Source organism: Scyliorhinus torazame, chromosome 2 (genome assembly GCF_047496885.1).
Source record: "Scyliorhinus torazame isolate Kashiwa2021f chromosome 2, sScyTor2.1, whole genome shotgun sequence".
NCBI lineage: Eukaryota > Metazoa > Chordata > Chondrichthyes > Carcharhiniformes > Scyliorhinidae > Scyliorhinus > Scyliorhinus torazame.
The window spans coordinates 124,839,989-124,862,875 of record NC_092708.1 but is presented as its reverse complement, the minus strand read 5'-3'; the positions used below and the strand labels follow the sequence as shown (position 1 = coordinate 124,862,875).

Sequence of the window (22,887 nt, the reverse complement as noted above, 5' to 3'; positions counted from 1 at the left end):
CTGTAGCTGTAGCTGCACCTAACCAGGTGAGTGTAAGTATGCCATCACACTCCTGAATTGAATCTTGTAGATTGTGGCGAATCTGAGGGATCAAGAGTTGAGACATTCATTGCAGAAGAGTACTTTAAGCTTCTATTATAGTTCCTGCACTCTGAAGAACATTAAATTGGAAATAATAAGTTCTATGATTTAATCCATCCGGAGAATTTATTTAAAGATCATTATTTTGCAAACACAATCGTTTGGGGTTTTGAGTAGGTATCTGTTTTTCCCCATATAACATCCCTTTGGTTGCACTATAAAAACATTGATGAATAGTTCTTAAAGGGAACATCATTTAAGCACAGAAATCGAAAGTTTGACTAGTATTCTTTCAAAAGGTTTTATGATTCCACTATGTAATTAACATCATACAGTTACAGAACATTTTTGAAGATGCACCAGGGAACAAGGCCTTTCTTTGTTATAAGGATTAAGTTGGAATTCCCACAGTTATTATTGTTCGTATTGTACTGAACCCTATCAATTAAAGATTCTGAATTTGCTCATTGAACAGTACAGGACTTAATGATCTTATCAGTGTCATTTGATTGAAGAGGAAAATTAGCCATTTTTTTCTGCTCCTGATTAATATTTAGTGGCCCCTTGCTACAAAGTATGGACATTGGGTAAGAAGAGGACTGAATTTGAATTTGAGGCACCTATGAATTCAAATATCCTGCTATCTTGTCTTGTACATGAAGAATGTCCAGCTGATGAGTGGAAGGTTCTTGACACCATGCCTCAGTGCAATTAGGGTAATGACAGGTTCTTTTTGGTGGATAAGGAGTTCAGGGAAGAGGTGTAGTAAAACGTATGTAGCTTTAAGATGATCAGAAATGTGTTTTAGTTGCACAATTGCATGCAGAACACACAAAGCTAAACTTTTTTAAAAAAAACATTAAAATGGAACAAAGTTAATTGGTAAATAATATAACTCCCTAAGCATGTCATTGGCAAATTGGGTTAAGCAAAATCCCAAGGCTTTTTACACATTAAAAAGCAAGAGGGTAGCCAGGGAAAGGGTGGGCCCACTGAAGGACAGGCAAGGGAATCTATGTGTGGAAATGGGTGAGGCACTAAATGAATACTTTGCATCAGTATTCACCAAAGAGAAGGAATTGGTGGATGTTGAGTCTGGAGAAGGGTGTGTCAATAGCCTGGGTCACATTGAGATCCAAAAAGACGAGGTGTTGGGTGTCTTGAAAAATATTAAGGTAGATAAGTCCCCAGGGCCTGATGGGATCTACCCCAGAATACTGAAGGAGGCTAGAGAGGAAATTGCTGAGGCCTTGACAGAAATCTTTGGATCCTCACTGTCTTCAGGTGATGTCCCGGAGGACTGGAGAATAGCCAATGTTGATCCTTTGTTTAAGAAGGGTAGCAAGGATAATCCCGGGAACTACAGGCCGGTGAGCCTTACGTCGGTGGTAGGGAAATTACTGGAGAGAATTCTTCGAGACATTTTGTCCCATTTGGAAGCAAATAGACGTATTAGCGAGAGGCAGCACAGTTTTGTGAATTTACATCGAATTTACAGTGCAGAAGGAGGCCATTCGGCCCATCGAGTCTGCACCGGCTCTTGGAAAGAGCACCCTACCCAAGGTAAACACCTCCACCCTATCCCCATAACCCAATAACCCCAACCAACACTTAAGGGCAATTTTGGACACTAAGGGCAATTTATCATGGCCAATCCACCTAACCTGCACATCTTTGGACTGTGGGAGGAAACCGGAGCACCCGGAAGAAACCCACGCACACAAGGGGAGGATGTGCAGACTCCGCACAGACAGAGACCCAAGCCGGAATCGAACCTGGGACCCTGGAGCTGTGAAGCAATTATGCTATCCACAATGCTACCGTTCTGACCTAAGGGAAGGTCATGTCTCACTAACTTGATAGAGTTTTTTGAGGAGGTCACAAAGATGATTGATGCAGGTAGGGCAGTGGATATTGTCTATATGGACTTCAGTGAGGCCTTTGACAAGGTCCCTCATGGCAGACTGGTACAAAAGGTGAAGTCACACGGGATCAGGGGTGAGCTGGCAAGATGGATACAGAACTGGCTAGGTCATAGAAGGCAGACAGTAGCAATGGAAGGGTGCTTTTCTGATTGGAGGGCTGTGACTAGTGGTGTTCCACAGGGATCAGGGCTGGGACGTTTGCTGTTTGTAGTACATATAAATGATTTGGTGGAAAATGTAACTGGTCTGATTAGTAAGTTTGCAGATGACACAAAGGTTGGTGGAATTGCGTATAGTGATGAGGACTGTCAGAGGATACAGCAGGATTTAGATCGTTTGGAGACTTAGGCGGAGAGATGGCAGATGGAGTTTGATCCGGACGAATGTGAGGCGATGCATTTTGGAAGGTCTAATGCAGGTAGGGAAGATACAGTGAATGGTAGAACCCTCAAGAGTATTGACAGTTCGAGAGATATAGATGTACAGGTTCACAGGTCACTGAAAGGGGCAACACAGGTGGAGAAGGTAGTCAAGAAGGCATACGGCATGCTTGCCTTCATTGGCCGGGGCATTGAGTATACAAATTGGCAAGTCATGTTGCAGCTGTATAGAACCTTAGTCAGGCCACACGTGGAGTATAGTGTTCAATTCTGGTCGGCCACTACCAGAAGGATGTGGAAGCTTTAGAGAAGGTGCAGAAGAGATTTACCAGGATGTTGCCTGGTATGGAGGGCATTAGCTTTGAGGAGAGGTTGAATAAACTCGGTTTGTTCTCACTGGAACGATGGAGGTTGAGGGTCAACCTGATAGAGGTCTACAAAATTATGAGGGGCATAGACAGAATGGATAGTCAGAGACTTTTTCCCAGGGTGGAGGGATCAATTACTAGGGGGCATAGGTTTAAGGTGCGAGGGGCAAAGTTTAGAGGAGATGTGTGAGGCAAGTTTTTTTTACACAGAGGGTAGTGGGTGCCTGGAACTCGCTGCCGGAGGAGGTGGTGGAAGCAGGGACGATAGTGACGTTTAAGGGGCATCTTGACAAATACATGAATAAGATGGGAATAGAGGGATACGGACCCCGGACGTGCAGAAGATTTTAGTTTAGACGGGCAGCATGGTCGGCACAGGCTTGGAGAGCCGAAGGGCCTGTTCCTGTGCTGTACTTTCCTTTGTTTTTTGTGCATAATTGATATCGATATATATTGGAGAAGTCATATAACACACCTTTAAAAACTATTCTACATTATAGTGATGTCTTGAGGTTCCCAGGAGTTAAAACATTAATTTTGTAAACTCAAATGCTGAAGTTCCATCAAATGTATATCTCGGATAACACCTTTGCTATGGATTGTTGCTCAGTAGCCTGACTAATGCATGATGTGCCTCAGTGGATACATTAATACATGTGCGTGAACATGCATTTCCTAAACCATATTAGAGTAATATAACATTATAATATTGCCTTTTCTATAATTTTTAAAAATATATCAATTCCAATCATTAACTCTTTTTTATCTTGGCCCAGATCTTGTGAGAAGGGCAGTGATTCCCACAACTTGACACGGCTTCATATTTTTTCTGGGATCTTCCTATCCCAGCTGTCGGAGAAATGCATAGCGTATCATCCTTCTGGGAAGACACGACACATCCTCTTTTTATGGCTTTAGCTGCTGTATGGTAAATTTAAAGGCCCACTTTTTGAATGTTGGTGAATGAAGGAAGGGAGGGTCCATAGGGGGAGGGTCCATAGGGGGAGGGTCCATAGGGGGAGGGTCCATAGGGGGAGGGTCCATAGGGGGAGGGTCCATAGGGGGAGGGTCCATAGGGGGAGGGTCCATAGGGGGAGGGGGTCCATAGGGGGAGGGGGTCCATAGGGGGAGGGGGTCCATAGGGGGAGGGGGTCCATAGGGGGAGGGGGTCCATAGAAGGAAGGTCCATAGCGGGAGGGACCATGGAGGGAGGGACCACGGTGGGAGGGGGGGACCACGGTGGGAGGGGGGGGACCACGGTGGGAGGGGGGGACCACGGTGGGAGGGGGGGACCACGGTGGGAGGGGGGGACCACGGTGGGAGGGGGGGACCACGGAGGGAGGGGGGGACCAGGGAGGGAGGGGGGGACCACGGAGGGAGGGAGGGAGGGACCACCGAGGGACCACGGAGGGAGGGAGGGACCACGGAGGGAGGGAGGGACCACGGTGGGAGGGGGGACCACGGAGGGAGGGAGGGACCACGGAGGGAGGGAGGGACCACGGAGGGAGAGACCATGGTGGGAGGGAGGGAGGGAAGGGGGGACCGACCATGGTGGGAGAGAGGAACCATGGTGGGAGAGAGGGAGTGAGGGTCCATGGTGGGTGGGAAGGAGGGAGGGAGAGACCATGGAGGGAGGGACCATGGAGGGAGCGAAGGAGGGAGGGATTCTGGAGGGAGAGAGTGAGGGAGGGACAGACCATGGAGGGAGAGAGGGAGGGAGGGAGGGACCATGGAAGGAGGGAGGGACCCATGCGGGAGGGAGGGAGGGACCATTGAGGGAGAGACCAGGGAGGAAGGGACCATGGAGGGAGGGAGGGAGCGCCCATGGAGGGGGCGACTGTGGAGGGAGGGAGGGACCATGGAGGGAGGGAGGGTGGGACCATGGAGGGAGGGAGGGACGGACCATGGAGGGAGGGAGGGACGGACCATGGAGGGAGGGAGGGACGGACCATGGAGGGAGGGAGGGACGGACCATGGAGGGAGGGAGGGACGGACCATGGAGGGAGGGAGGGACGGACCATGGAGGGAGGGAGGGACGGACCATGGAGGGAGGGAGGGACGGACCATGGAGGGAGGGAGGGACGGACCATGGAGGGAGGGAGGGACGGACCATGGAGGGAGGGAGGGACGGACCATGGAGGGAGGGAGGGACGGACCATGGAGGGAGGGAGGGACGGACCATGGAGGGAGGGAGGGACGGACCATGGAGGGAGGGAGGGACGGACCATGGAGGGAGGGAGGGACGGACCATGGAGGGAGGGAGGGACGGACCATGGAGGGAGGGAGGGACGGACCATGGAGGGAGGGAGGGACGGACCATGGAGGGAGGGAGGGACGGACCATGGAGGGAGGGAGGGACGGACCATGGAGGGAGGGAGGGACGGACCATGGAGGGAGGGAGGGACGGACCATGGAGGGAGGGAGGGACGGCCCATGGAGTGAGGGAGGGTGGGACCATGGAGCGAGGGAGGTGCGGACCATGGAGCGAGGGAGGGACGGACCATGGAGCGAGGGAGGGACGGACCATGGAGCGAGGGAGGGTGGGACCATAGAGGTCATTAAAACATACAATCTCATTAAAACATACAAATTCTTAGAAAGCCCAACAAAGTAGATGCAAAAACAAAGATTCCCATGGCTGGGAGAATCTAGGACCAGGGGATATAATCTCAGAATAAGAGATGGGCCACTTAACACTGATATTACATCACTGAGTGGTGAATCTTTGGAATTCTCTATCCTAGAGGGCTGTGGAAGCTCAGTCATTGATTATTTTCAAGACAGAGTTGAAAGATTTCTAGATATTATAATAGAGATATTGGAATAGTGCTGAAAAATGACTTTGGGGTAGAAGATCTGCCATGATCTAGCTGAATGGCAGAGCAGGTTCAAGGGGCCGAGCTGCCAACTCTTGCTCCTGTTTCCTGTGTTTCTATGTGGGTGAGTGGGTAAGGGTAGGTGAGGTGGTTCCCCGGGGTAGGGGGGGAGGCAGCAGTCGGTTCAGGGGGGAAGTCAGTTTGGGGGTTTGTGTGGGGGGGATCGTTGGGTCGGGTTGTTGGGTGTAGTTAGATTGAGCTTTGGAGGGGGTCGTTGAGTGGCCGGGATGGAGGTGATTAGGTGGTCAGTTATAGAATTATGCATGAGTTGGACTCGGTTATAATCTGTTTTACACTTCCTGGATGACTATCCATGTAATTGCACTGGAACAGTCCGAAGTTTCAACTCTGAGTCAGAGACATTTTTGGAGGGTTCTGGTGAGCAATGGAATTGCCAATCGGAAGTTTAAACTTCCCAGAAATTTCCATATAGATTTGCGTGTCAGGGCTTGCACGCATCTTGTCACGGGTCCGGTTTCCAGTGATATGTACGCCAGAAGATTTGACCCATTATATCTAAACTAAAGAAGATTAACAATTGACTTTTATAGCTAAATTGAATGCCATACGATTCTTTTATAGCTTATTTTCTTTTCTCAAAAACATGATTAATTGTATTGCCAAGTTGGCAGAATGGACCTCTTCTTCTGAGCTGAAGTAGCATGCTAAAGTCGATCTTAAGAGTTTTAAACAGCGTGAGGAGAGCTGGGTGTTTCCGCTTAAAACAGTGAGAGAAGAGCCTGGAATTTCAGTTTACGCTGGGGACATAAATTTAAGGTGAATGGTGGAAGATATCGGGGGGATGTCAGAGGTAGGTTCTTTACCCAGAGAGTAGTGGGGGCATGGAATGCACTGCCTGTGGAAGTAGTTGAGTCAGAAACATTGGGGACCCTTCAAGCGGCTATTGGATAGGTACATGGATTACGGCAATAATGATGAAATGAAATGAAAATCGCTTATTATCACGAGTAGGCTTCAGTGAAGTTACTGTGAAAAGCCCCTAGTCGCCACATTCCGGCGCCTGTTCGGGAGGCTGGTACGGGAATTGAACCGTCCTGCTGGCCTGCCTTGGTCTGCTTTGAAAGCCAGCGATTTAGCCCTGTGCTAAATCGGGTGTAGATTAATTTGTTCTTAATCTAGGACACATCATGGGCCAAAGGGTCTGTTCTGTGCTGTATTTTCTATGTTCTATATTCTAAAAGCACTGCAAGTGAATGCACGGAGCATTTGCAATAAGGTAGACAAATTTAACAGTGCAAGTAGATGCACACGGGTATGATATGATTGTGATTACGGAGACATGGCTGCAGTGTGACCAAGGTTGGGAACTGAATATCCAAAGGTCGTCAATATTAGGGAAGGACAAGCAAAAAGGAAAGGAGGTGGGTGGCATGTAAGGTAAGGATGAAATAAGTGCAATAATGAGAGAGGATATGAGCTCAGAAAATCTGGATGTAGAGTAAGCTAAGAAGCAACAAGGGGCAGAAAATATTAATGGGAATTGTCTTTAGGCCTCCAAATATTAGTGGGAAGGTAGGGGATGGCATTAGATGCATGTAACAAAGGTGCCATGGCAATCATAGGTGACTTTAATCCACTAGTGGACTGGGCAAACCAAATTAGCAATATTTCTGTGACGGATGAGTTCCTAGAATATGTACGAGATTTTTACTGGACCAGTATGTTGAAGAACTAACTAGGGAACATGCTATCCTAGATTTGGTATTGTGCAATGAGAAGGGATTAATTAATAGTCTTGTTAAACATTATCCTTAGCAAACAGTGACCATAATATTCCATCTTAATGACCTTTTCATTAAGATGGAAAGTGAAGTGGTCCAATTCAAAACTGGTGTCCTAAATCTAAGCAAAGTAAACAATGAAGGTTAAAGGCGTAAGTTTCCTAAAATAGATTAGGGAACTTCATTGAAAGGCATGATGATAGATGGGCAATGGTTAATATTTAAGGAATGAATGTATGCATTGTACATTTCTTTCTGCCGCAGAAACATGACTGGAAAAGCAGCCCAACCATGGCTAACAAAATAAATTAAGGATAGTATTAGATCCAAAGAGGAGTCATATAAAATTGCTAGAAAAAGTAGCAATTCATGGATGGGGAGCAGTTTAGAATTCAGCAAAGGAGGACCAAGACATTGATTAAAAGGGGGAAAATAGAGTATGAGAGTAAACTCGCATGGATCATAAAAGTGAGCTGTAAAACCTTCTATGCGTACCGTAAAAGCTTCTCTAAGTATGCAACATGAAAAAGATTAGTGAAGACAAATGTCCCTTACTGTCTGAGAATTTATAATAGAGAACAAAGAAATAGCGCAACAATTAAACAACTACTTTAGTTCTGTCTTCACGGAGGAAGACACAAATAACTTTGCAGAAATGTTAGGGAATTAAGGGCCTAGTGAGATGGAGGAATTGAAGGAAATTAGTATCATTAAAAAACAAGTGCTGGAGAAATCAATGGGACTGAATGCTGATAAATCACTAAAGCCTGATATTCTACATCCCAGGATACTGAAGGCAGTTGCCATGGAAATAGTGGATGCTTTGGTTATCGTCTTCCAAAGTTTTGTAGGTTCTACAACAGTCACAGCGGTTTGGAGGGTAGCCACTATTTTAATAAAAAGAGGGAGGGAAAAAACAGTGAATTTCAGACCAGTTAGCAACCATCAGTAATAGGAATGCCAGAGTCTATAATAAAGGATGTGCTAATGGAACACTTTGAAAATATCAAAGTCAACATGGATTTATGAAAGGGAAATCATGTTTGACAAACCTACTGGAGTTTTGTGAGGACGTAACTAGCAGAATTGAAAACCAGTGGGTGTAATACATTTGGATCTTCAGAAAGTCTTTGATGCCCCACGTAAGAGGTTGGTGTGCAAAATTAAGGCACATGGAATTAGGTGTAATACTTTGGCATGAATTAAGAATTGGTTAGCCAACAGGAAACAAAGGGTAGGAATAAATGTTTTTTTTCCCGGACTGGCAGGTGGTGACTATTGGGATCTCGCAGGGTTCAATGCTTGGGTCCCAGCTATTCACAATATATGTCAATGATTTGGATGAGGGAACCAAATGTAATATTTCCAAGTTTGCTGATGACACAAAACTTGATGAGAATGTGAGTGGTGAGGATGTTGAGATGCTTGAAAGCGATTTAGACAAGTTGAGTGAGTGTGCAGGTACATGGCAGATGCAGCATTACAAGGATAAGTGCGAAGTTATCCACTTTGGTAGAAGAAACAAAATACCAGAGTATTATTTAAATGGGATCGATTAGGACATTTTGATGTAAAAAGGGACATGGGTGTCATTGTACACCAATCATGCCTCCGATGTTACCCAGCATCACAGCTGCAGGTGCAGCAAGCAGTTAGGAAGGCAAATGGTATGTTGGCCTTCATTGCCATAAGACTTGAGTACAGGAGCAAGGATGTCCAGCCGTAGCTGTACAGGGCCTTGGTGAGACCACACCTGGAGGAGCGGTGCAGTTTTGGTGTCCTTATCGAACAAATGTTATACTTGCCATAGAAGGAGTGCAACGAAGGTTCACCAGACTAATTCCTGAATGACAGGATTGTCATATGATGAGAGATTAGGTCGACTAGGCTTGTATTCACTGGAGTTTCAAAGAATGAGAGGGATCTCATTGAAAAGTTGAAAAGTATAAAATTCTGACAGGGCTGGACGGACTGGATGCAGGGATGATGCTTCCTCTGTCTGGGAGGTCTAGAACATGGGGTCACAGTCTCAATATTAGGTCGGCCATTTAGAACTGAGATGAGGAGAAATTTCTTCACTCAGAGGGCGGTAAACCTGTGGAATTCTGTACCACAGAAGGCTTTGGAGATCAAGTCACTGAATATATTTAAGAAGGAAATAAATAGATTTCTGGACTCTAAAGTTATCAAGGGGTATGGGAAGAGTGCGGGAGTATGGTATTGATATGGAGGATCAGCCATGATCATATTGACTGGCGGAGCAGGCTCGAAGGGCCGAATGACCTATTCCTACTATCCACTGTGTTTCTGTGTCTTTTCCCTGGCAGCATTTCTCAAGTTCTGCGTTGCAAGCTGCAGCTTATGTTTCTCTTCCAACCACTTTTTGGGCTGATTTTACAGGGCCCTTTGTACTCTGCCCCACCCCGACTTTAAAAAGTCAGTCAGCAACCCATTCACAAGGAAACCGGCTGTCCTGTAAGCCATTTTACCTGTGGCGGGGTGTTAATGAACTCTGGGCGAGATGTCTTCTCCCATCTGGGGAGGAAGTAACACCTTAGAGAGCTGCTGATCAGTCCAATTGGTGAGCAGCTCTGTAGTCCCAAGAGCCAGGTTCACATAGTAGCCACTGCTGAATCTACAGGCCATGCCCGAAGAAGAAGAGGTTATGGAGGCCAGACTGAAATGAAGTCTGGTGAATTGGTGGACCCTGGCCAGCAGACCTTATTGACGGAATTGAAGGGTCAGGGTATCTAGAGTTAAAGGGCGAGTTGCGGGGTGGGGAGAGATTGAGTTTGGGCTGGTGCCTTCGATGGCACAAGGGACCCCCCGAAGAATATTCTTTGCACTCCTCCCTTGGCCATCACCAGCTTGACCAGTTAAAGAGACCAAGATGGATCATCCACTCGGCACTTCTGGCTGAAGATTATTGCGAATGCTTCAGCCTCCTCTTTTGCACTGATGTGCTGGGCTCCTCCATCCTTAAGGATGGGGATATTTGTAGAGCCTCCTGTTCGAGTGAGTTGTTTAATTGCCCACCACCATTCACAACTGGTTGTCGCAGGACTGCAGAGCTTATATCTGATCTGTTGGTTGTGGAATCGCTTGCTGCTTATGTTGTTTGGCATGAACGTCCCCGTTGTAGCTTCAACAAGTTGGCACCTCATTTTTCGGTATGCCTCGTGCTGCTTCTGGCATGCCATTCTGTACTCTTCGTTTAACCAGGGTTGATCCCCTGACTTGCTGGTAATGAATATGCTGGGCCACAAGGTTACAGATTGTGGCTGAGTACACTTCTGCTGCTGCTGATGGCCCACAGCGCCTCATGGATGCCCAGTCTTGGGAGTTGCTAGATTTATTCTGAATCTATCCCATTTAGCACAATGGCAATTCCACACACCTCGATGGAGTGTTTCATCAATGTGAAGACAGGACTTTGTTTGCACAACGATTGTGTGGTGGTCACTCCTAGTGATATGGTCATGGACTGACGTACCTGTAACAGGCAGGTTGGTGAGGATGAGGTCTAGTCTGTTTTTCCCTCCCGAGCCTAACAACCTCAATGTGATCATGGCTGGTCCCATCCTGGCCTCAACTCCACCATCCTACCCGTTATCCATAACCCTTCAATCCATTACCAATTAAAAATCTGTCTAACTCCTCCTTAAATTTACTCACCGTCCCTGCATCCAACACACTCTGGGGTAGCGAATTCCACAGATTCACAACTCTTTGGGAGAAGTAGTTTTTCCTCAAATCTTTTTTAAATTTGCAACCTCTTATTCTAAGATTCTGACCTCTCGTTTTAGAATGCCCCATAAGAGGAAGCATCAGCTCCATATCTACTTTAACCATACCTTAGCATCTTGTATACCTCAATTAGATCTCCCCTTCTTCTTTAAACTCTAGAGAGTATAGGCCTAAACAGTTCAATCTCTTCTCATATGACAAACCCCTCATCTCTGGAATCAATCTAGTGAACCTCCTCTGAACTGCCTCCAATTCCTCAAAAAAGGGGACCAACACTGTGCACAATACTCCAGGTGCGGCCTTACCAAGGCCTTGTATAGTTGCAACAACAGTTCCTTACCTTTATACTCAATTCCTTTTGCTATAAATGCCAACGTTCCATTTGCTTTCCTTACTATCTGCTGCTCCTGCGTGCTTGTTTTCTGTGACTCATGCACAAAGACATCTAGATGCCTCTGCATCTGAGCACCCCAAAGTCTCTCCCCATTTAGATAATAAGTTGCTTTTCCATTTTTCTGACCCAAATGCATGACCTCGCACATATCCACATTAAACTCCTGACACATATTGGCCCACGCTTCTAACATCCATTTGTAAGGTTCTTATTTCCTCATTGGAACTTACTGTCCCACCTATTTTTGTGTTATCTGCAAATTTGGCTATAGATCCTTCTATTCTTGTATCCAAGTCGTCAATATAGATTGTAAATAGCTGGGGCTCAAGGATCGAACCCTGGGGCATCACACTAGTTGCTTCTTGCCATCCAAACAAAGACCTATTTGTCCCTACTCTGTCTGCTGTTCATCGGCCAGTCTTCTATCCAAGCTAATAAGTTACCCCTAAATAAATACTGTGGCTACAAGAACAGGTCAGAGGATTGGAATTCTGTGCGAGTCGCTCACCTGACTCCCAAAGCCTGTCCAAGGCACAAGTCAGGAGTGTGATGGAATACTCCCCACTTACTAGATGAATGCAGCTCCACCAACACTCAAGAAGTTTGACACTATCCAGGACAAAGCAGTCCGCTAGATTGGCACCCCTTCCATAAATGTCCACCACCGATGCACAGTAGCAGCAGTGTACCATCTACCAGCAGTATACCATCTACAAGATGCACGGCAGGAACTTACCTAGGCTCTTTAGGCAGCACCTTCCAAACCCATGACCACTATCATTTAAAAAGACAACGGCAGCAGATATATTGGAACACCATCACCTAGCAGTTCCCCTCCAAGCCACTCACTATCCTCATTTGGAAATATTTCACTGTTCCTTCACTGTCACTGGATCAAAATCCTGGAACTCCCTCCCTCATAGCGCCGTGGGTGTAACTACACCACATGGACTATAGCGGTTCAAGAAGGCAGCTTACCACCACCTTCTCAAGGGCAATTACAGATGGACAACAAATACTGGCCTAGCCAGCGAAGCCCACATCCCTAAAAATGAATTTTTAAAGAATGCTTCCACCCCTCCCTGTAAATGAGGGACAGGTTGGGAGTGGGCAGGAAGGTTGCAAAAGGCCACATAGTATTTTATGAGCCCCCAGCCTTCAAACATGCTGGTGGGGGAATGATAAACTTTTGCCCTATGTGCCTGTCTTCCACCAGTTTTTCGGCTTCCTGCTGTGCCCGCTCTGCTTGTATTTTGTATTTCTTCTTATAAATTCTCCAGCGTTTCTCACAGTTCATTATTCATCCGCAGTAAATTATTCTCCAACTGTGATTTAATGTTAAGCTACATCTACAGATTACTACTTTGCTGCCTGAATTCAGTGCTGTCATTTCTTTTTCAAGTACTTCTATTTGAAGCACGTGCTTTTGAAGTTGTGACCTGAGGTTCAGGATCTTCCTCTTGAATACGTCTTTTGCTAACTTTACAACCTACAACTTCTCTTTCTTATGCTCTTTTACAGCATGCTATGTTATGTCCAGCTTAATCTTCAGTCTTTCCAGGCCTTCAACTTCATTATCTAGTTCTAACTTTTCATCCTGGAGTGCTGTAAATATCTGAAAATCATCTTTTGCTGCCCGAGCTTCCTGAATGAGCTCACTTTTTCTTTCAAGAGCTCTTTATGCCTTTCAATATCGAACTTCAACCCATTCATTTGGCTTTGTATGTTATCTCTCCTAACAATGGAATTTACTATGTTATTTCTGTCCAATTCAGATACTTCAACCAGCTCCTTAATTAAAGTTTACCGAGGTGTCTTTATTTATGAGAACAAAGTACGGACACAGATATAATGCAACACACTCTATTCAATATAGTTAACCAGTAAATTACCCACTATATATACAAGAAACACCCAGGATTTGACTATACTACCCGCAAAGGTGGTTTGGGTATGCTGTAGATCCCACCCCTGAGTCCCGCTGGTTTTTTGCAAAGGGGATTCTCGCTGGCTGTTTCTTCCTTGTTTGCTTTTGTGATGAACGGTTACTGCCTTATCATCATGTAAGGTGATGTCCCCTTTAAGACCAGGCTTGGAACCCTGGGGACTCCGCCTCTGGCTCCGCCCATCTGGGAGCCATACATAAAGGCCTGCCTCATGGTCTGTATAGCAGTCAGCTCTCGTCCAAATCTGTAGCATAGTTATTAGCCTAATAAAGCCTTCTTTACAGTTTAATCTCTAAGCATCATTATTGAGGGTACCTCAATTTATTAGGCTAAACTAGATTCAGGATGGACGCAGGCCTAAAACCAGAGAAGCTCAATCTGGAAGCACGAACGCCGGAGGCAAAGGAAATTTTTTAATACTGGCTGCGGTGCTTCGAGGCCTACCTGTACTCCGCAGAGACTCCCATCCTGGGGCCACGCAAGCTGCGTCTACTCCACGCCCGGGTGAGTCACAGAATCTCCGCCACGCTCGAAAAGGCGACGACTTTTGAGGAAGCGATTGAGTTGCTCCGCAAGCGGTTTGTCAAACCCGTCAATGAGGTGCACGCCCGGCATCTGCTCTCTGCCTGCCGGCAGGGCTCGGGGGAATCGCTCGACGAGTTTGTTGAGAAACTCACCGCGCTGGCCAGGGACTGTGACCATCAGGATGTGACAGGGGAAGTCCATATGAACCTGCACATCCGAGATTCTTTCGTGTCCGGCATCCGCTCGACCTACATCCGGCAGCGACTGCTCGAAAACTGGGCAAAAGACCTCCAGGAGACGCTAACGCTCGCCTCCTCACTGGAGGTGGCCCGACATAACTTGGGTACGTACCCCGCGGACTCTGCCAGCTCACCCCCGGACTTCCTCAGACTCGCCCGTATTACAGGCCTGCGCCACGCGGCGACCCGCTCACCATGGGGGCACACCTTGCTACTTCTGCGGGCAGGGCCAGCACCCACGCCCACGCTGCCCAGCCCGCTCCGCGATCTGCAGCGACTGCGGGAAGAAAGGGCACTTTGCGAGGGTCTGCCTGGGCTGACCCAGGGGCCAGAAAAACAAAGAACAGCCGGCCCGAAAATCAGGCTCTCCGGCCCGCAGGCCTCGCAATGCTGCTGCGCACCGACCCGACACGTCCTCTTCTGACGCGTCATCAGCCTCGTGCGAATCATGGGAGCCGCCATCTGGTCGGCGGCCGTCTTCTCGACCCGACACGTGCGACCAACGGCAGCGGCCATTTTACGACTCCGACTACCCGTGACTGGGTGCGATCACCCTCGATCAAACTCGGCCAAAACACCTGCAGAACTCCATGATGCAGGTCCAGGTCAACGGGCACGACACTGCATGTCTCTTCGACTCCGGGAGCACGGAGAGCTTTATCCACCCTGAAACGGTAAGGCGCTGCTCCCTACGCACCCATCCCACATCCCAAACCATAGCCCTCGCATCTGGGTCCCACTCGGTACAAATCACGGGGTACTGTATGGCGGATCTCTCGATCCAGGGTGCCAAATACACCCGTTTCAAATTTTATATCCTCCCTCACCTCTGTGCCCCCCTGCTGCTCGGACTGGATTTCCAGTGCAGCCACCGAAGCCTGACACTGAAGTTCGGCGGACCCTTGCCCCCCCTCACGGCGTGCTGCCTGGCGACACTGAAAGTCGCACCCCCCTCGCTATTCGCTAACCTCACTCCCGACTGTAAGCCCGTCGCCACCAGGAGCCGGCGCTACAGAGCCCAAGATATGGCTTTTATCAAGTCAGAGGTCCAGCGTTTACTGGGAGAGGGGGTCATCGAGGCTAGCAACAGCCCTTGGAGAGCGCAAGTGGTGGTAGTCCGGTCCGGGGAGAAGAAACGGATGGTCGTGGATTCACGCAGCTTGATGCGTACCCCCTTCCTCGCATCACGGAAATGGTAAATCGGATCGCCCAATACCGAGTCTTTTCCACGGTCGACCTCAAATCTGCCTACCACCAGCTCCCCATCCAACCAAAAGACCGCCTCTATACTGCTTTCGAAGCAGCCGGCCGGCTCTTCCACTTCCTCAGGGTCCCCTTTGGTGTCACAAATGGGGTCTCCGTCTTTCAAAGGGCGATGGACCAAATGGTGGACCAGTACGGTTTGCGGGCTACATACCCGTACTTGGACAATGTCACCATCTGCGGCCATGATCAGCAGGACCATGACGCTAACGTCAAAAAGTTCCTCCAGACCGCCCGAGCCCTTAACCTGACCTATAACGAGGGCAAATGCGTTTTCCACACCACCCGGCTGGCCATCCTCGGCTATGTCGTGGAAGACGGGGTCCTAGGTCCCGGCCCGACCGCATGCGCCCCCTTAAGGAACTCCCTCTCCCCCGCAGCCTCAAGGCCCTCAAACGGTGCTTGGGGCTTTTCTCCTATTACGCCCAGTGGGTCCCCAAGTATGCGGACAAAGCCCGCCCACTCCTAAAGACCACCACTTTTCCCCTCTCGGCTGAGGCTCAATTGGCCTTCAACCGCATCAAGGCCGCCATGCACGCGGTGAACGAAACCATCCCTTTCCAGGTAGAGAGCGATGCATCAGACATCGCCCTGGCTGCTACCCTCAATCAAGGAGGCAGACCAGTAGCGTTCTTCTCCCGAACCCTCACCGCCTCCGAGATTCGACACTCTGCAGTCGAAAAGGAGGCACAAGCCATTCTGGAGGCTGTGCGGTGCTGGAGACACTACCTCGCCGGTAGGAGGTTTACCCTCGTCACCGACCAACGGTCGGTCGCCTATATGTTCGATAACACGCAACGGGGCAAAATAAAAAACGATAAAATTTTGAGGCGGAGGATCGAACTCTCCACCTACTCGTACGATATCAAGTATCGTCAAATAATCTCTAAGCATCATTATTGAGGGTACCTCAGCTTTCTTCCTTCCTTATGGTCTGGTCCAGGTCACCTTACACACCGAATCTTTGCTGCTGGTGTCTCTGAGATGCCTACCTTCATCTCCCTCTCTCCCTGCCTTTCCAGAAACTTCTGTGGCTTCAGGCCAGTGAGGCCTCAGAAGGGGGTCCCAGCAGCCAATTGTCTGGTTGCTGACCATTTGACAGGCCACCTGAGCCCGCCCCAGGTGTCCCATCTCTGGTGGTGTGGGCTGCACATGACCTGTTCCCATATAAGGTAACAGTAGATACTCTAGATGACTGAAAGTCTGGCTCGATCTGGGCTACGGGCAATAGACCTGTGCATTTCAATGGGGTACGATGATGATCTGCTGGGTCTCAGTAGAGTGCGATGATCTTTGATGGTCATTGAATGGGACAGGCCCAGACATGTTCTGGCAGCTTGTCTGTTGGTTGTATTTGACTTTGGTCAAGTCTGGATTCCACCAGCCTTCCTGAGGTTTGACTGCAGTATGATTTTAAAATGCCAAATTCTTTAATTTAGGATATCCAATTTAATCGGACCTTAAAAATTTAATAGGCCCTGATTATATTACCACAACCCAATTTGTAGGCTCTGTGAATTTGGCAATCATTTTGTATTCTTTGAATTGATTTGATTTATTATTGTCACATGTATTGCATGCTGTACAAACAATGCATACCGTACATAGGGAAGGAAGGAGAGACTGCAGAATATAGCAGTTATAGCAAGGTGTAGAGAAAAGATCAACTTAATAAGAAGTAGGTCCATTCAAAAGTCTGATGGCAGTAGGAAAGAAGCTGTTCTTGAGTCGGTTGGTACGTGACCTCAAACTTTGGTATCTTTTTCCTGACGGAAGAAGGTGGAAGAGAGTATGTCCTGGGTGCGTGGAGTCCTTAATTATGCTGGCTGTCTTTCTGAGGCAGCGGGAATTATAGATGGAGTCAATGGATGGGAGGCTGGTTTGCGTGATGGACTGGGCTACATTCACGACCTTTTGTAGTTTCCTGCGGTCTTGGGCAGAGCAGGCTCCATACCAAGCTGTGATACAACCAGAAAGAATGCTTTCTATGGTGCATCTGTAGAAGTTAGTGAGGGTCGTAGCTGATATGCCAAATTTCTTAAGTCTTCTGAGAAAGTAGAGTCGAGTCGTTGGTGGGCTTTCTTAACTACAGTGTCGGCATGGGGGGACCAGGACAGGCTGTTGGTGATCTGTACACCTAAAAACTTGAAGCTCTCGACCCTTTCTACTTCGTTCCCATTGATGTAGACAGGGGCATGTACTCCACTACGCTTCCTGAAGTCGATGACAATCTCCTTCGTTTTGTTGACATTGTGGGAGAGATTATTGTCGTCGCATCAGTTCACCAGATTCTCTATCTCATTCCTATATTCTGTCTCGTCATTGTTTGAAATCCGACCCACTACGGTGGTGTCATCAGCAAATTTGAAAATCGATTTAATGGGGAATTTGGCCACAGTCATAGGTGTATAAGGAGTATAGTAGGGGGCTGAGGACACAGCCTTGTGGGGCACTGGTGTTGAGGATCGTGGAGGATGTGTTGTTGCCTATCATACTGCTTGTGGCCTGTGGGTTAGAAAGTTCAGGATCCAGTCGCAGAGGGAGGAGCCGAGGCTAAGGCCACGGAGTTTGGAGATGAGTTTCATAGGAATGATGGTGTTGAAGGCTGAGCTGTAGTCGATAAATAGGAGTCTGACATAGGTGTCTTTGTTATCTTGGTGTTCCAGGGTAGAGTGCATGGCCATGGAGATGGCGTCTGCTGTGGACCTGTTGCAGCGGTTGGCGAACTGTAGTGGATCAAGGCAATCCGGGAGGCTGGAATTGATTTGTGCCATGACTAACCTTTCGAAGCACTTCATGATGATGGATGTCAGAGCCACTCGATGATAGTCATTAAGGCACGCTGCTTGACTTTTTTTTGGTACAGGGATGATGGTCGTCTTCTTGAAGCAGATAGGTACCTCAGATTGTTGTGAAGAGAGGTTGAAGATGTCTGCGAATAACCCTGCCGGTTGATCCGCGCAAGACCTGAGTGCTCGTCTGGGTACCCCATCCGGGTCAGTGGCTTTCCGTGGGTTGACCTTCGAGAAGGCTGCTCTGACATCTGCAGTGGTGATCTCAGATACAAGTTCATCCGCGGCTTCTGGGGTGGAGGGCTCGCTCTCGCTGACCTCTTGCTCAAAGTGGGCATAGAATGCGTTGAGCTCATCAGGGGGGTTGCGTTGGAGCCGACGATTTTACATGCCTTACATGTCTTCCAACTCTAGGAGCTCTCTTTCAAGCTTTCCTTTCAGTTCTTTTCGTACTTTACACAGGGATGAAGCGTTGGTTTCCTCTCTATGCCAACCATGATGCATTAACTCAACCTGCTCATCAAAACACATTCAATACATTTGGACAAGTTCTTTTTTGCTTCTGATCCGAAGGCACTTTTCAATGCGTATACTAACTTGAACTCTCAGACATCGCTTTCATCTCATGTTTTTCTGAGATCAGCTGCAGCTGTTTGTAACTGTTTAATTCCAGAACAGCCGGACCATCTGTTCCCATGACGTAGAACATGCAGTTAATATAATTTCCCTTGTGTGTCCCTCTGATTTGGGTAATTCCTAGGTTTTGAATCTCAGTTCCCTTGTACAACATTGCTTGGTCTCGGAGTGCTTTTCCTTGGGTGCCCATTTTCATTCAAATTTTTGGAAAGATTTTCTGGCATAGTCTGTGTGGGATGATTTTGCTGTGTGGCCCAGTATCAAGCTTAACTTCAGATTAATAGTTGTGGGCTTATTTCCCACCTTCCTGATGTGAATGGGTATATGAATTTCTCCACTTTTGGGAACTGTCAAATCCAGATATTTCATGTGGTTGTGTGGCTCCTATTCAAACACATTGCCATCTTCCACATGAATATGTTTTGGTTTCTTTTCCTTTTCATTTACCCTGTTACTCTTCCTCTGGTAACTCCTTCACCGTCGTTTTTCTTCAGTGTTCATCTTTTCAGAGTGATTGGGCTTTCCACAAGCTCTGTGGTTTGATCTGTATGCAGGACATTTCCTTCTGTCTGTGGACTTGTGGTCATCCACAGCTCTTGCATGTCATTCTCTATCTTTAATGTGCCTTTTTTCTGTTGCTTTTTCATGCATCAACACTGACTGTTGTTTTACCCTTCATTTAAATGAAGGCTAACAGTTTGGGTGGTTGGCGCTTCATTGTGGCTCCATGTGCTCTGCCAGAGTCAATAGCCAGCAATATTATGAGCTTGTCCTGTACAATTAGAGATTTTCGTACATCAGAATATGCAGCATCCCAGTTAAGCTGATCTACCAGCCTTTAATCCATTCTTTACATTTACATTTGCTGGCTGTGTTGCTCAATGTTGTTGAGAAACTGTTAACAGGCTCACCTGGTATTTGCCTAAAGCTTTGAAATTCATATTTGTGGATCCAAGGATTTGGATTTGGCTGGAGATGTGCTGAATTTTTCAAACATTTGTGTCTTTACTGTCATCCTTACTCCTCTCCCAGCTGTTAATTGCATCTAAACCCTTTTCTCCTACCCACAATGTGTATACAATTACCCCTTTTCTCTTTGTTAGTGCCTTTTTGAAAGCTACTAAATGTCAGTCTGCACTTTTATTCTTCTCAAATACTTCGGCAACAACATCAACCTCCCCATTTATCCTGAGCTGGAGCTGTGCAAACACTGCTGCAGCAGCAGCCATTTTTATGTACTCAATTCACTCTTGTTTTTTCCCCTCTCTCTGACACTAATTTAGATTGATTTTTATCCAGCTAATTCAGCATTTTGCTTATAATGCTTGAGTTTTATACACAGACACCTGCTGCCACCATGTTATATCTTGTGGTTTCTCAAAGTTTGAAATATTCATCCTTTTTAAACTCAGATACAGGAGCTTGATCAAATGCATTTCCCAGATCATATCATGTGCTGAGAACTGATATATTGTTGCTCAGTATCCTGAATTTGGTGCAGGAGTGAGTGATGCGGTACTCTGGATATTTGTGGAAACATACATATGAACATTGGATATTGGACTAATATAAGAGTATAACAATAGTAATGTAAAAGTGCCAACATTTCGACTACAACCAATTGCTTATGTTGTGGTACCGAACCAGTCCCCACCTTATATTAGGAAACCGGATGAGAAACTCCAACAATTTTAAAATTTGTAATCTATGAGGAAAGGATACTCTGCCCCTGAAGTGATTCCACTGGCAAGTAGGGGTCTTTTGTATTAAAACAAATGTTATTCTTAATACAGGAGTAACCACATTGACATCACAGAAAGTAGTTTTCAATTAACAGTTTAACAATTCTTATAACAAAAGGAAACACTTCAACCACTAGCTTGGACCTTCTCTATCTCCAATTGAGCAAATCCCATTACAGGTCAAAGGCTACTGGTAAATAAAATTAACAAACACAGGGACACTTGCTGTACTCTTTTGCAGAGATTTCCTTTCAGAAATGTACAACCTGCAAATCCTTCTGCCTCTGTCAGACTCAAAAATCCTACAGCATTTGACAAAGTTGCTGCTCAACTTAAAAACTCCCAGCAGACTGCCAAAACTACATCAAACTGCATAACTACAGACAGGCCTGGCTCCTCCCTTTAATTACACCACCTTTATCCCACTCTGATCCCATGACTCGCTTAACTAAGTCTGAACACAATGTCTCAAATGATCTATTCTCCATGGAATCTCGAGCTATCATAGCAAAGTTCAATTCAACATCTCTGTAAATAAAGTACGTGGTTGGAATGAATGATTACCTCGTTCTTATGACATCTTTTAATTGCATCTTTTGCAATTATGATTTTAAACGGGGATTTTTAAAAACATGACTGCAACAGATAGATATGTATCTTAATCCAGGCTTTTAATGACATTACTGCAACAGATGTATATAATACAATCTACGTAAAAATGTCTTGCATTCATCAGATTTAATTGTAATTTGAAGCCTTGTTTGTACAACCAGATACAGGAATACAAATAATTATGTTTAATCCAGTTCACATATAGCTGCAGAGAAAAAATTGGTTCATCTGTTATAAATTCTAATAGCTAACTCCCCAAAACTTTGAAAAGATTAGTGAACTAAATGTGGCTTTAACTGTTTTCCTCAAACTCTGAATTACAGTTTCTCTGAATTCTCTATCTTCTGGGGTAAAAATTGGAGACTTAATAGCCACTGGGGCTCTTATTTTAATGGAGTTACTGAAAAGATAATCCTTCATTGAATTGACAGGTGTACACTTATTGGCACAGTCTGTCCCTGCTGTTTGCTTTCACATTGAATTAAAGCAGTATTAAGTATGAAGGTTGTTTTTATGTATTTTTTATTTTAACTAGAAAAAGATTATGTTCATAAAGTTACTAAAATCCTGCAAAGAGTGCCTTATCTTTTAAGTATTTATGGCAATTGCTTTTGAGGAGAGTAGAGGGGCTCCCAACATCAATTCACAGAACATGTATCTGACCTTCTTAGCCTAGGACAATGTTATGCAATATTTGAAAATGTATTTTCTTTGCATTGACAGTCTGACAGAAACAAGTGTTTTATATTTGCTCTGTTGTTTAAATGATCTTATTTTTGCATTTATGATTATACCTGTAAAGAGGTGAGGTATTTTTTCCTCCGAGTATAAATATTCCACATCAGAAAGGGAGACATAAAACTGATGCCCAAGAATTAAATGGGGTGGACAGGTTGCATAAATGCATTCCAGGTTGGATATGCTCCGATCGCAGTATTTAAAATATGTGAATTGAGGGTTTACACTTGGAATAGGTATTGGGTCCTTCATACATGGAAATATTGGACCGAATGTGTGTTTGAAGCCCACTGTGCAAAGTCAAATTGTTTATACTTGACATACCCCAATTACAGTTAGTATTAGCTTTGGTTAAGTTTTACAATGCATGTTTAATATGGTACATATCGGTTATTATGTGTTGCAATACACAAGTTTGTTTTTAAACAAATAGACTTCTTTTTACTTGCAGGTGGAGAGCAGACCCAAGTACTATGGAAGAGAGTGAGTGCAGGTTTAGATTTAAATTTTGTATTTTCTGAAGCTGTTTGTTTGATCATGTTTTAGATGGAGTAGTGAAAAGGTACTTCAATAAAAAATCAAAATTTATGAAAATTGTATTCTATGTATTTCTGCTGTGGCTGCAAATTTGTGAGCTTTAAAAGGGTTACTTGCCTTACTCTTTCCATTCAATGTCTCTAATTATGCCAAATAAGTTGCAGTTAAGGAAGTATATTGCAATGCAAGAGGAAGGAAGAACTTTACATAGAATTGCACCGGATATACAGCACAGAATCAGGCTGTTTGGCCCAAACTGTCCATGCCAGCGTTTATGCTCCAGTTGAATATCCTCCCATCCTTCTCACCTAATTGTGTCAGAGTAGCCTTCCACTTTCTTCATC

The 22,887-nt window shown here is 46.0% G+C and overlaps 1 protein-coding gene across 10 annotated transcripts in view; it reads left to right on the top strand.

Annotated features, from left to right (window-relative positions):
• Positions 1–22,887, top strand: part of chn1 (chimerin 1) — a 393,699-nt gene that overhangs the window by 79,665 nt on the left and 291,147 nt on the right. For 6 of the 10 annotated variants that reach the window (XM_072476464.1, XM_072476432.1, XM_072476457.1 and 3 more), the window contains one exon: positions 22,458–22,489. The exons of the other annotated variants lie outside the window; for them this stretch is intronic. In XM_072476464.1, the coding sequence (XP_072332565.1) occupies positions 22,458–22,489 (32 nt within the window). The remainder of the gene's footprint in view (positions 1–22,457; positions 22,490–22,887) is intronic. 10 annotated transcript variants of the gene reach the window in all.